Here is a 14,407-nt window from a genome sequence, read left to right as displayed (position 1 = left end):
GAAGCATCAAGACATGTTGAGGACTACTAAAGATAGTTCTCTAGCATTATACACCTCACAAAAATGAATTCTAGAGTGGTATAGTTGCAAAAAGTTGAAAAATGCCAAAAACAGCACCCGTTTTTTCACACAGTGTAGGTTGTGAAATGTTGTGCAAGGACAAGGTTAAAGATGGAATTGATATTCCAAAAAAATGTCGAGTTTTTTTCAGTTGAGGAGACAACTTTCTATATAGATAGCACCTCAAAATCCATTTTGAAACTCTTGACATAATTCAAGGAAAATGGTCACTTAACAGGACATAAAAGTGTCCCAGGACATAAAAGTGTCCCATTACCAACCTAGTGTTAAAGGCTATGATGTATACGCATGTGAACCTTTGTCTAGTCGTACTTTTTCGGCCTCTCGTCATGCTTCTCACTCCTACTTGTTCGGCTTCTCGTCATGCTTCTCATTTGTACTTGTCTGGCTTCTTGTCATGCTTCTCCTTTGTACTTGTTCATATTCTTATCATGCTTCTTGTTCATACGTGCTCTCCTTCTTCTCATGATTCTTATGCCTTTGGTTGTGTCAAGTATGCGTAACGAGGAGGAAACTCTTATGTTTAGTAAAGCACAAAAGTCAAAAATTGGATGGTTATTACTATGCAAGATGAATATCATGCACTTGAGAAGAAAAATACTTTGTCTTTATGTGAATTGCCTCCTGGCAAGCAGGTCATCGGTACAAAGTGGGTTTATAAGCTAAAATGTAAGCCAGATGATAGTATTGATCATTACAAGGCAAGCCTTGTTGCAAAATGTTATGCTCAACAAAAGGGCATTGATTATCAAGAAAATTTTGCTCCCAGTTGTCTTATCACTATAGTTCATTTCATGTGTGTATTGGTAGCTTAGTCTAGATGGGATGTACATTAGTCACACATTAAAATTTCTTTCTTGAATGGTGACTTGTATGAGGAGGTATATGTAATTTAGCCTCATGGTTTTGTAAGAAAGGGCAAGAAAATAAAGTGTATAGATGTAATAAATCATTGTATGGTCTAAATCAATCTTTTAGAGCTTGGTAGGAGAAGATGCATAATCATTTGACTGCATATGGATTTTTAAACTGTCCAACTAGAGAACTTTGTACATAAAACATGTGGATGATGTATACCTTATCGTTGTTGTATATGTGGATGATTGGGATTTTGCATCATCAATTGGGCATTTAGTTTTAGCAGTGTGATGAGGGTATTGCATTATGTCAGACAAAGTATGTCCAGACTTTGCTAAGAAAATTTGGACTTGATGATTGTAAACCAATTTCCATTCAAATGGAAATAAGTCTGACGTTAAGTCTACATGATGTTGGAGGTCATGGAGATGTTACCCTCTATCAAACAACTATTGGCTGCCTTATTTATGCATGCATTACAAGGCCATATATTCAATTTAAAGTCCCATAAATGACCAAATTTACGCATAGCCTAGGGTCTAAGCATTGGCATGTATTTAACAGGATCTTTTTCTACTTTATCTTTGGTTTTTTTATTCCAAGGGGATGTCATTGCCACTTCGTGTCCACGAGTGGTTTTTTTCCAACTCTCATTCAATGCATCACTCCCAAGAAAGGGGCATTTGTTACCTTAAATATGGTAGTGATGTGTGCACACAGTTGAGACCATGTGGGAAATTTTTCCATCACTAAGAGGTTTTACCCGACATGCTTTGTATATATACCCATTCCTGTAGAGCTATATCATCTTGTATTCACATAGCAAGTAGTACATTCTTTGTCATGTGCCTTGAGCTTCTTCTTTATCTCCAAGATGTGTGTGTATTCTTGCAACCCTAGTCCAAAATAAGTGAGACTTTTGATATCATAGAATTTTGATAGGCTCATTAAATACCTATAGTGAGACTTTCAAAGAAGTTTCATGTTGCTTAAAAATTATTCAGTTTACAATTGATTTTGTGCATATTGTCAAGTTTGTCCTTAGCCATAGCCAAGTAAAGACAACAGTGACTCTTGATTTATTTTCTAAATATTTCTTATCGATTCATACTCAATGTTGACCATATTTCATTGATAATTTTTTAAACATCTTGATACTTGTTGACATTTTTGGCCTGCAAAAGGCCATAGGGGAAGGCTGAGAGAATGTGCACCTTTTTGAGCCATTGATACAAAACTTGTGGATGGTGGACAAGTGCCCTCTTTGATTGAAAAGAAATTTCTTTCAAAGATTATATCTTCCTTTTATAATGTAAATGGATCTTTTCATCGTTGTAACTTGGTCCTTTTCTTTTAATGCTCACTTAAATTTATTTTTTTTCTAGTTTGTAAATGGGTCTCTTCCTTTAAGGACCTAATAGATTTCTTTTCTACTTTTTTTATTTAAAACATACTTTTTTAATTGTAATATTTCCTTTCATTTGGAGACAATTTACACCTAAAAATTTGTAAATTGTCCTTAAATGAAATATTTCTTCATAATTGAGTAAAAGAAGTGTAAATTTTAAATTTTAAATTGTTGGAAGCCCCTATGTAAAGGAATTGCATGTATTATTTTGAGCTAATTCAAATCAAGCTCTAAAGAGCATTTCAAAATAAATTATGATTTATTTAAAATGAAAGAATTTTGTCCATATTTGTAGTGAAAAAATAAAATTTATAAAAACAACACTCATCTACTTTTGCATTACATTTCCTTATAGACCACCATGATTCTTCACCCTGTTTTACAAAAGTATTGAATTTTTTTTTGTCATGGGAGAAGTGCTAATAAACAATGATTCCTAGAGATTTTTTTGACAATTAACTTGATTTGTTTGCTATTTAGTGAGAAGATAATATTAAGCTTTAAGCAAAATAAAAACCGTTCCTAAGCCCAAATAGTTGAACCATAATTTGTTTATAAGCTTGGTTTATTTGCTATTTGTATGTTTTCGTTTATGAGAAGACAATAACCTTTAAGAAATAAAACCATACCATTCAAAAGCCCAATGGTTAAATCATTTCTCTCAACTTTTATTGATCCTTTTTTTTTTTTTAAAGGCATGTGTAAACGTTTAATAATTATCTTCAGATAAGTGTGTAAATATTTTTTGTTAAGGTAAAGGCGTTGCACCTTTGTTCGGAGTCGGACGTCCAATGTTCGATCGTTCTCTCATAGTGTGTACATACTCTTTTCTTTCTATATGAAGAATAAGGACCTCTTCACTCTTTAGTTCTTGAGGTTGCTCCACCCACACCATCTCGTGCTTCTTCTTTTTTCAATATGCACCACTTTGCGCATGCAGACATCCGTGCACATGTGCACTCACAAGTGGTATCAGAGCTACGGCTTGGTGGCGGTGGCGGTCTCTTAGCAATAATAGAGCTCCCACCGAGCTCGGTGCTTTGCGACAGCAGATCGGAGTGGTTCAGGGTGGATCCAACACGGATCGGGCAAGATCGCTGACCTCGGCTTCTTCTGAGTGCGTAACCCCTCTCGAGGAGAGGGCATCTTGAGAGGTTTTGAAGGAATGTCTGCAGTAAAGGTGAATCTGTAGAGAAATGGGAAAAAGCCTCACAATGCAAGAGCTTGGAGTGCAAAGCTTGGCTTGGAGGAGAAGGAGTCGAAGGCTTTCAAGTCCAGCAAAGAATCAACCAAGGCAAGACAAGCAAAGAAGGCCTTGAATCGGCACTGAGAGCAGGAGTCAAAGATTGTGTGTTATACACACACACACACACAGTCCTGACTAGAGCACATTGGTGTGCTTGTGAGCAAGGCAAGGCACTCAATTGAAGCCAAAATCGAGCAGCGACAGTCCGAGGCCAAACTTGGGAGAATTGTTTTGACACATCAGTTTTGACACCGGTTTATACGACTAGGGCATTGGCTTAGTAGCGGCTACAACGTTGGTGTTTTTCCTCTACGACTCCGCATCAACGGCTCAGCACCAGCTTTAAACATTGACACTAGCTCAGTGCATCGATTTCAACACCGATCATGCGGATATTAGGCTAGCATGCTTCCACCCGGTGGTGAAAGGCGACATCGAGCGTTTTCTCGGCTTCGAGCATAGGCGGCTATGCCATCGGCTTCCCTTCCCATGCTCATTCCGGAGCAAATTTGGCTCCGGTGAACATCCCCGGCTTTTTGATTTCAACATTAGCAGGAGATGATAGAGAGAGAGAGCGGCATTGGCTCTCCCCTATCCCCATACCCGGAGCGGCCCGCCGGCTTCGACATAATCTCCATGGCGTTTTGACTTTGACAATTTTTCAGTTTTTGGCTTTGACGGCACATACCAACACATTTGGCTTTGACAACCTATTTCAAAGCGGGTTTCTTCCCTCGAGTGTGCTTAGCTCTTGGCAGGTGTTTTCGATCAACGAGTGTACCGATCGATGAGTCAATCTGTGCCAGTTTCCCAACGGTTTTGCTCACAAATGCACAATCTTTGCAGTATAGTTGATACGACACATGTAGTGCTTATGTACGACTGTGTGGAGCATTTCAAAGAGATTTTTGGACACGGTCTTGTGCAGTTTCATGCTATGTATGCATTTGCAGATACGGTTTGCGAATGCATTTATGGAGCCCGCAAGCACGTGTCTGAGGTTCGAGACAATGTCGTCTCGATTTTGTTGCTAGCATGCTTTGAGCAAGAGACGAGACGTGTCTTCGTCGTCGCAGGTGAGCTCCACCGTGCTCACGAGACAAAGCATTTAGCTGTGCAAGACGTGCCAGTAGACTCTGTAGAGATAGATGTAGAGCGGCAGTGCTCTAGTGAAACACAACAGGTGTTGTCAGAGTTTGTGTAGACAGAGGTAGAGCACGTATACTTCCTAGAGCCACAGAAAGAGATGACATACATGGAGTTCTTTGATATACTCATGTTAGAGGCTGATGAGTTGGTGCCAGGACACACAATTTTGTGTATGGATGAGAGGGACGTAGCTATCCCAATGTCGACGTTGACACATCCATATGGATGAGTAGTCCTGATGATGCACTACATGCAGATAGCACAGGGGAGGTGAGTATAGCCAGGTTTGCATAGATTTCGTCAACGTTTGTGCATCTCATGTTCGACTTACTAGTGTCGAGGCCTGACTTAACAGCTGCAGTGGGATCATTTGCAACAGAGATTGTCAGTCATACGGTGAGTGACACTAGCATGATGCTTCGTGGAGCTTTACAGACCATACAGATTTGTTTGCGGGATTTATATGCAGGCTCTAGCATACGTACGCACGCTCACCTACGACCAAAGATTATACGATTGCGTGTAGATCAATAGTGGGCATAGGTTGAGAGAGTCTCTCACCTAGTTTCTTGTACATACTAGTAGTTTAGCTAGTAGATATCACTTATCGGTGCATCGTCTTTAAGTGAGAGTTTGTTGAGATAAAGGCGTTGCGCCTTTGCTCGAGGCCGGACGTTCGATATCCAACCACCCGTCTACCGTGTGTACATACGCTTATTCTTTCTATATGAAGAATAAAGAGATCCTCACTCTTTAGTTCCTGAGGTTACTCCACCCACACCATCTCGTGCTTCTCTCCTTCACCGCACCGCACCGTGCACGCATGCATCAACGCACACGTGCACTCACACTTTTAAACGGACGCCACAACTCACAATATCAAAAACACAAAATGTGAAACATCCATGCAATACAACATAGTTGAGTATACAAATGACCCTCCCAATAGCTTGTCAATGCTTCATCTTGAAAGTTGTATTGGTCTCAATAGGTTGTCAATGCTTCATCTTGCAAGTTGTAATGGTTTCAATGGCTTGTCAATGCTTCATCTTGCAAGTTGTAATGGTTTCAATGGCTTGTCAATGCTTAGTCTTGATCCTAATACATCACATGATAATTACTTGTTAATTGATTTGATTGAGGTTTGATGTGAGCTGATTTGTGCTCGTGCTAAGATTATTCTATAACTACATCATGCCAAATGAGAAAATACAAAATGAGAAAATACAAGCATAACATTTAAAATTTTATCACACAACAAAGACAATAATTTTTTCAAGCTATAGAGCCTCAAAAGAGGATGTGGACATGCCATCAAACTATGTTAAAAATTATCCAAACATTAGCTTAAAAAATCATTAAAGCAACCACTTTTCATCCTAACAAGACTACAAATCCTGTCTCTAAGGAGCATACAACTTCAACAGAAAAACGAATATTCTATTTAGCTTTTTGATTGTTGTCAACATTCTATGAATGGCAAAGTATTGTTAATATTCTATTATACAACAGTATTACAACTTGCTCCTTTCAGGTTTGAGTATATAAAAGAAAGATTTTGGACTAGTAGTTTCTACAATGAGCAAGGTGAGGAGTCACAGTTGCATGCTCAAGTTAAGGGGGGATGAGAGCTATGAGTGCTTACAATCACATGCAACTTTTCTTTGTTTTTACAATACTATTTCAATTGTTCATTAGTATGTGACCCACGCGTTGCTCAAGTTAAGGGGGATGAGAGCTATGAGTGCTTACAATCACATGCCACTTTTCTTTGTGTTTACAATACTATTTCAATCGTCCATTAGTATGTGATCCATGCGTTGTTGTGGCCAAGAAAAGCATGGTTATTGGATCTCTCTCTCTCTCTCTCTCTCTCTCTCTCTCTCTCTCTCTCTCTCTCTCTCTCTCTCTCACACACACACACACACACACACAGAATCATATATAGGTAGGTGTGTGTGTATCTGCGTGCCCACGTGTGAGAAGAATGAAATTGTAGTCCTTGGTATCACTCTAGGAAGACAACAAAGCCTCTCTCTCTCTCACACACACACACGCACACACCAATGTCCCTTTTAGGATTGTTGCTATGTTGTTTAAAATTATGTTCTCTCTCTCTCTCTCTCTCTCTCTCTCTCTCTCTCTCTCTTCACACACACACACACATACCTTGGAATAGATGTTAAATATCTATAGCTTTTCCAAATATGTGAAGCTAAAGTAGTCGATGGTAGTGGCTTCCAAAAGCTAAAACAACACTGCTAGCCATAGAAGAAGCCCAAATGCATCCAATGCTAAGATGCTATGCATCCTTGCATCCTCAATTGAGGTCTTTTTGTATTCACCATTGCAAGAAAAGGACCCATTTTAACTATTTGCTTCAATTACTACATCACCATCATAACTTGCAAGTAAATATCTCTCGATACGTCAGTCCCCAAAGTGCACTAATGTAGAGGGAAGTGCCATTGTTGCTGATCGGGGGGTGAGAGAGAGCATAGAGAAGAATGCGTCCCCAAAGTCTGGACAATGGATGTTACCATATACATGTGGTAGTGATGTGTGTGAACACACTAGGACCGCCAGGGCATTTTTTCCCTCTTTAGGAGGTTTTTTCCCCCGAGCATTGTATATACGCCCATCACTCTAGGGCTATCTATCTTTCCATTGCATACTAAGTAACACACTCTCTATTGTGTGCCTTGAGCTTCCTTCATCTTCTCCAAGCTGTGTGTGTTTCTTTGCAACCCTAATTCCAACAATTGGTATCAGAGCGGGTTGCATCCTCCCGGGTTCAGTCGCCAGCAGCTCTAGCACACGCCTGCTCACTTTCTCCGATTTCAGAGAGCTTTGGAGAGCGTTTGTAGGTTGACAAATATTTTGGGCATACTCGTAGAGCTTAGTCTGCTCAGATTTCTGATTTGGGCTCATTTCGGCCTCCGTTTCCACTACAGGCAGGTCTGCATAGGCAATTTCATCATTTTTTGCAGGAATTCTATCAGTGCCGTTTTTTGCATAAGAGGTGCCTTATAGTCTTCTATGGTTTGTGCTATATAGGACGTGTTGTTCCCGCTACGTTTCTCCTATTTTTGGGCGATTTTCACATCAAGTGCAGCATTTACCATGGCTGACAACAACAACACATATGTGTTCAAGATGTTTGATGTTGAGGACAGGTTGGATGGGGACAAGTACCCTATGTGGGCTTATATGATGCAACATGTTCTTGTGTCAAAGGGCGTCTGGAACATTGTGCAGGGCATTGATGTACGTCCTAGTTCTAAGGATGTAGGCGATGTTGAGGATGTTGTCGATCTTGCTGCAAGGATTGCTGCTATTAGAGTTGTTTTGCCTACAACAGAACAAGCTCGTTGGGATGTAAAGGATGCGCAGGCTCATGCATTGATTGCGTTGTCTGTGAAGCGCACCATTGTTCCTCACATCCGTTCAGCAAAGTCTGCAAAATAGGCTTGGGATAATTTGGCTGGTCTTTATGCAAGTCGCAATGAGGCTAAAATTGCTTTGTTGCGTAAAGACTTGGAGCCGAAGATTATGCATGAGGAAGATGATATGGACACTTTCCTTGCTGGTGTCAAGGATATCAATGAGCAACTTATTTCGGCAGGTGAAGTCATCTCAGACAGTTCCCTTGTGCAAACTGTTCTTGATGCCTTACCAGATTCTTACCAAACTTTTGCTAGTACTTGGAGACTTATGACCCAAGGAAATCCAGAAGTTGTCAAGTTTGATGCATTATGCACATTGTTGTTGTAACAGTCACTTTCCAAAAAAAACAGGACTAGCAGGGTGCAATCGAATAGGCTTTTATTGCTTCTCAAAGAAAGGGTGGTAACAGCAATGCAGCCACTTCTTCTGGTTCTACTGCGAGTGGCAAAACTTTTGTTCCCAATGCTTCTGTTGGCATTACTTCGTCTGGCAATTCTGGTGATAAGGGCAAAAAGAAGATGCATTGCCATTATTGTAAAGCTAATGATCACTTGATCAAGCAGTGTCCTAAGTTGAAGGCCAAAGAGGCTAAGAAGAAAGAGGGTGGTTCCAATGCAAATGCTGGTTCCACTACAAATGCAGCCATTGTTGAGTCTTCTTTGAAAGGAGATTGTGTTGCTAATGGTTATGCACAAAGGGCTTTTAGTGCAGAGTGCACTTACAATCCTGTTGTCCATGATGCATGCTTGTCAGTTGCTGCAGATTCACATGTGTGTTATTTCGACACTGGTGCTACAAATCACATTACCTCACATCGTGAATTGCTTACCTCTCTCGAGTCTGTCCCTCATGGGAATTCAGTCACTTGTGCCAACAATGCCTCTTATCCGGTTCAGGGATTTGGAAAGATTGTGCTTACTGTTGCAAATGGCAGTTCCTTCACACTTGTTGATGCACTTTTTGTACTTGGGATCAAGAAGAATCTCTTGTCTGTATCCGCACTTGCTAGACTTGGACTTGTAGTCAAATTTGTGGATGACAGTTGTACAGTTCATGATCTCAGTTTTGGTGATGAAATTGTTGCATCTGGCCTTTTGTGTCATGGGTTGTATAAGCTCACTTTGTATGACAAGTGTGGACAAAAATTTGCAAATGTTGTTGCAGATTCAAGGGCTATTTCAAATGCAAAACTTTGGCATGTACATTTTGGTCATTTGAATTTTGCCAGTTTGCTGCGTTTGCTTGTCAAAGATGTTTGGGAAGGCTGTATTTTGGGTAAGATGTAGCGTTTTAAGTTTCCAAAGGATGGTTCAGTTCGGGCCACATGCAGGTTGCAGCTTGTGCATAGTGATGTTTGTGGGCCCATGCAAACTCCATCCTTGGGCAATTACCTTTACTTCGTGACTTTCATTAATGATTACTCGAGGCATGAATGGGTATTTCCGCTTAAAGCAAAGTCCGAACTTTTTATGTGCTTCAAACAATTTCTGGCTATGGCTGAAAATGTATCGAAATGTACTATGGGCACCCTCCGTTCTGATCGAGGGGGGGGGAGAAATCTGATATGGTTGCTTCTTTGCCGCCTCTTGAAGCACCTGTCAAAGATGTTTGGGAAGGCTGTATTTTGGGTAAGATGCAGCGTTTTAAGTTTCCAAAGGATGGTTCAGTTCGGGCCACATGCAGGTTGCAGCTTGTGCATAGTGATGTTTGTGGGCCCATGCAAACTCCATCCTTGGGCAATTACCTTTACTTCGTGACTTTCATTAATGATTACTCGAGGCATGAATGGGTATTTCCGCTTAAAGCAAAGTCCGAACTTTTTATGTGCTTCAAACAATTTCTGGCTATGGCTGAAAATGTATCGAAATGTACTATGGGCACCCTCCGTTCTGATCGAGGGGGGGGGGAGTATATGTCTCATGAATTTAATGCATTTCTGGCTACTCGTGGGATAAAACACCAATGTACATTGCCTTATACACCTCAGCAAAATGGTGTTGCTAAGAGGAAAAACGGGTCACTAACGGAAATGGCACGATGTATGGTCAAAAGTCAAGCTTTGCCGCATTCTTTTTTGCTTGAGGCCATCATGTCTGCCACTTATGTACTAAACAGGTGTCCTACAAAAGCTTTGCAGTCTATTACTCCATATGAAGCATGGCATGATAGAAAGCCTTCTATTGAGCACATGCGTGTTTTTGGTTGTTTGGCATATGCTTTGGTGCCACAAACACATCACAGAAAATTGGATGATAAGGCTGTCAAATGAATTTTTGTCGGTTATAGTGCTGAAAGCAAAGGTTACAGGTTATATCATCCACAAAGAAAGTTTATTCTAGTTTAAGGGGATGTAGTGTTTGTGGTAGATTCTATTCAGCCCTTGCTGTCATGTACTAGAGACAGTAATGTAAGCTCAGAGGACATTTATGACACTTTGTTGCCTCTTTTCAGTGGTGGAAATACGAATGTAATTTCCAATGAGGCAAATGTATAGCCTATGGGGGTTTCTAAAAATGTTACAGATCAGCCTATTACTGATACAGATAGATGTACATGATGTACTTGATGTACTTGATGAGAAAAGGGCTGAAAATGAGTAGGCTAGAGGTATGCCAAAATGGCTGGTGCACACTTTGCGTGATAGTAAATTGGATGCACCTTTGTCTAGTCATACTCATTTAGGCTCTCGCCATGCATTTTATGCATCAGATTGTTATGCTTTGGCTGTGTCTAGCTTACATGATGTTGAGGAGCCTCTGTCTTTTGATGAAGCACAAAATTCAAAAAATTGGATGGCTGACATGCAATCAGAATCTGATGCACTTATAGAAAATGACACATGGACTTTATGTGATTTGCCTCCTGGCAAAAAGGCCATTGGTACCAAGTGGGTTTACAAGTTGAAACGCAAGCCGGATGGTGAGATCGATCGCCATAAGGCTCGAATTGTTGCAAAGGGTTATGCACAAAAAAAGGCATAGATTATGAAGAGAATTTTGCTCCCACTTGTCGTATGACTACTGTGCGTTTTCTATGTGCATTGCATGCTCATTTTGGTTGGGATGTACATCAATCAGACATTGTTACTGCTTTCTTCAATGGTGACATATTTGAGGAACTTTATGTAACGCAGCCTCGCAGTTTTGTCATAAACGGACAAGAGGACAAAGTGTGCAAATGTAAGAAGGCTTTGTATGGGTTGAAGCAATCTCCTCGTGCTTGGTATGAGAAAGCTGACACTCGTTTGGTTAAACGAGGCTTTCGTAATAGTCCAACAGAAAGCACATTGCATGTAAAGCGTGAGGGTGATGTACTTCTCATTGTGGTTCTTTATGTCGATGATTTGCTGGTCACTGGAACAAATGAGAGACATATTGCTGAATTTAAGGCTGATTTGAATGCTACTTTCAAGATGAAAGATTTGGGGTTGTTGCATCATTACTTGGGTATACAGTTTAAGCAGTGTGATGGTGGTATTGCCTTGTGTCAGAAAATTTACATAGAGACATTGCTATGTAAGTTTGGACTTGAGGATTGCAAACCTATTTCCACTCCCATGGAAACACGTTTGAAGTTGAGTCTACATGATGCTGGCGATCCTGCTGATGTCACTCTTTACCAAACTGCTGTTGGCTGCCTCATTTATGTATGCAACATGAGGCCGGATATTCAGTTTGTAGTCTCACAAGTCAGGAGATTTATGCATAGCCCAGGGTCTAAGCATTGGCATGCTGTCAAGAGGATTTTCCGCTATTTTAGTGGCACTTTACATCTTGGCTTGTTTTATCCCAAGGGGGGATCATTGCCGCCAGACTTACATGCTTTTTTAGACTCAAATTGGGCTGGTTGTTTTGACACAAGTGGTTTTTGTTTCATGCTTGGCAGTTCATGTATATTATGGTTGAGCAAGAAGCAACCTACTGTGGCCACTTCAAGTTGTGAGGCTGAGTACAAGGCAGTCTTCACAGCTACGGTTGAGTGTGTATGGCTCAGACGGGTTATGGTTGATTTGGATGTTGGACAGGACACTGCCAACACTATCTACACTGATAGTCAGAGCGCATTGGCAGTTGCAAGGAACCTAGTTTTTCATGCTCACACAAAGCACATTGAGGTGCATTACCACTATGTCAAGGAGAGGCTCTAAGCAGGAGAGATCAGCTTGGCTTATGTGCCAACACAGGACAACCTTGCAGATCTTTTCACAAAGGCATTGTGTCGTGAGAAGCTTGAAGCTTTCCACAAAGCTTTGGGCTTACTCCCCTTTGTGGACTGATCATGTCCTCGGGGCATGGCACTTCCCTTTACTCATGTGCCAGCTCTCGTTCACCGCATCACTCCAGGGGGGATTTGTTACCATATACATGTGGTAGTGATGTGTGTGAACACACTAGGACCACCAGGGTATTTTTTCCCTCTTTAGGAGGTTTTTTCCCCCGAGCATTGTATATACGCCCATCACTCTAGGGCTATCTATCTTTCCATTGCATACTAAGTAACACACTCTCTATTGTGTGCCTTGAGCTTCCTTCGTCTTCTCCAAGCTGTGTGTGTTTCTCTGCAACCCTAATACCAACAATGGAATGGGCTCCGACATCTCTCTCTCTCTCTCTCTCTCTCTCTCTCTCTCTCTCTCTCTCTCTCACACACACACACACACACACACACACACAACATGTCCGAGTTGTGGCTACAATTTCTCCCACCTAAGCCATTAGCTCTTTACTCTCTTTCTACCAGACCAAACTCTTAGTGGCTCAAGCAAACCCATGCACACCTATTGCCTTGAGCACCCATCTTCTACTACCAAGCACTCCCCACCAATGGAAAATGCTTGTCCCTTGTTCGCCTCTACATAATCATTAGTAGCTATCTTGATCGAGGTCTTGGTCTTGGTCCCGATGACCCATCTCACTCTTTCTCTTTCTCTGTCTACTTGCTAGTAAATCTCTTGATAGTGGTAGATCTCTCTCTCTCTCTCTCTCTCTCTCTCTCTCTCTCTCACACACACACACACACACACACACACACACTCATACACACACAGACACACACAATTTTGACTACTACAGTCTACACATTGTCGAAAAAAGGTGGTTTGCACAGTCTACGTGGTCTCTCTCTCTCTCTCTCTCTCTCTCTCTCTCTCTATATATATATATATATATATATATATATATATATATATATATATATATATATATATATATATATATATATATATATATATATATACATATACATATACATACATATATCTTTCACACACACACACACACACTAAAAACTGGTTGTCAGGCGTACAATTTTGACTATTGAAGGTCATTGAAAAAGGATGGAATCTCTTAGAATCTAAACTACTTCACTCAATTTTCAAAGGCTCTTTAATTTGTCTATGGTAAGGAGGACGACCCAACATGGACTCAAAAATTCAATTTCGGCATTGAACCAACAGGCCATGCAAATCAACCAGAAAACAACGCGTGGAGGCCCTCTCCTTCCTCTAATTTTTCAAAATCCATTATAAAGAGTATAGATAATGGACTATTAAATAATAGAAAAAATATATTCTCTACCCCAATGCTCAAGAAAAACCTACGTTTAGTATAATCCCACCTACAAATTTTCTCAACTATATCTAATGCACCTTGGAGGCCCTTGCCACGTGACATAAGGAAAGGAGGCAGGGGAGGGGGGGGAGGAGGAGGTGTGGATACCAAGACAGAGAAATAAAGAGAGTGGATTGGGTGCAAGAAAAGGGTCTCTCCTCTCTCTCTCTCTCTCTCTCTCTCTCTCTCTCTCTCCATCCATAGGATGGGCCACACACTCATAAGATTGAATTTGAATGTTAGGACACCCACAACAATTGGAGGAAAAAACTTATGTAACATTTAATGGCCTAATAACTTGTATGTAGCGGAAATTAGCATGAACATAGTGGGCATTTCATTAGAATAGATTCCTAATGAGAATTACAAGAGTGCTTGGGTGGAGAGAGCAACAAAAAGCATAACACCTAGTTAGATAGCATCGACAATACTTTCAAAAGAGAGAGAAATTAAGCTAATGACAACAGTTGAGGACCGGATTTGCATGGAGCCGGTCCCCCCTCCGAAAGGCTTTGTATTATGGTTTCTCCCATCAAGAGAGACATTGTACAATACAATTCTTTGTGTTCCTTCAAGACTAGCTAGTGCAATGAAGATGAAAGCTTCATG

The 14,407-nt window shown here is 40.7% G+C and overlaps 1 protein-coding gene across 1 annotated transcript in view; it reads left to right on the top strand.

Annotated features, from left to right (window-relative positions):
• Positions 1 to 3,677, top strand: part of LOC147418883 (uncharacterized) — a 32,500-nt gene extending 28,823 nt beyond the window's left edge. The window contains exon 2 of the mRNA XM_086505757.1: positions 3,540 to 3,677. Coding sequence (XP_086361883.1) covers positions 3,540 to 3,677 — 138 coding nt within the window. The remainder of the gene's footprint in view (positions 1 to 3,539) is intronic.
• The last annotated feature ends 10,730 nt before the right edge of the window (positions 3,678 to 14,407 follow it).

This window comes from Adiantum capillus-veneris, chromosome 29 (assembly GCF_014529385.1).
Source record: "Adiantum capillus-veneris isolate H3 chromosome 29, ASM1452938v2, whole genome shotgun sequence".
NCBI lineage: Eukaryota > Viridiplantae > Streptophyta > Polypodiopsida > Polypodiales > Pteridaceae > Adiantum > Adiantum capillus-veneris.
The sequence above is the reverse complement of the archived record's forward strand: the minus strand, read 5'-3'. Positions and strand labels throughout refer to the sequence as shown.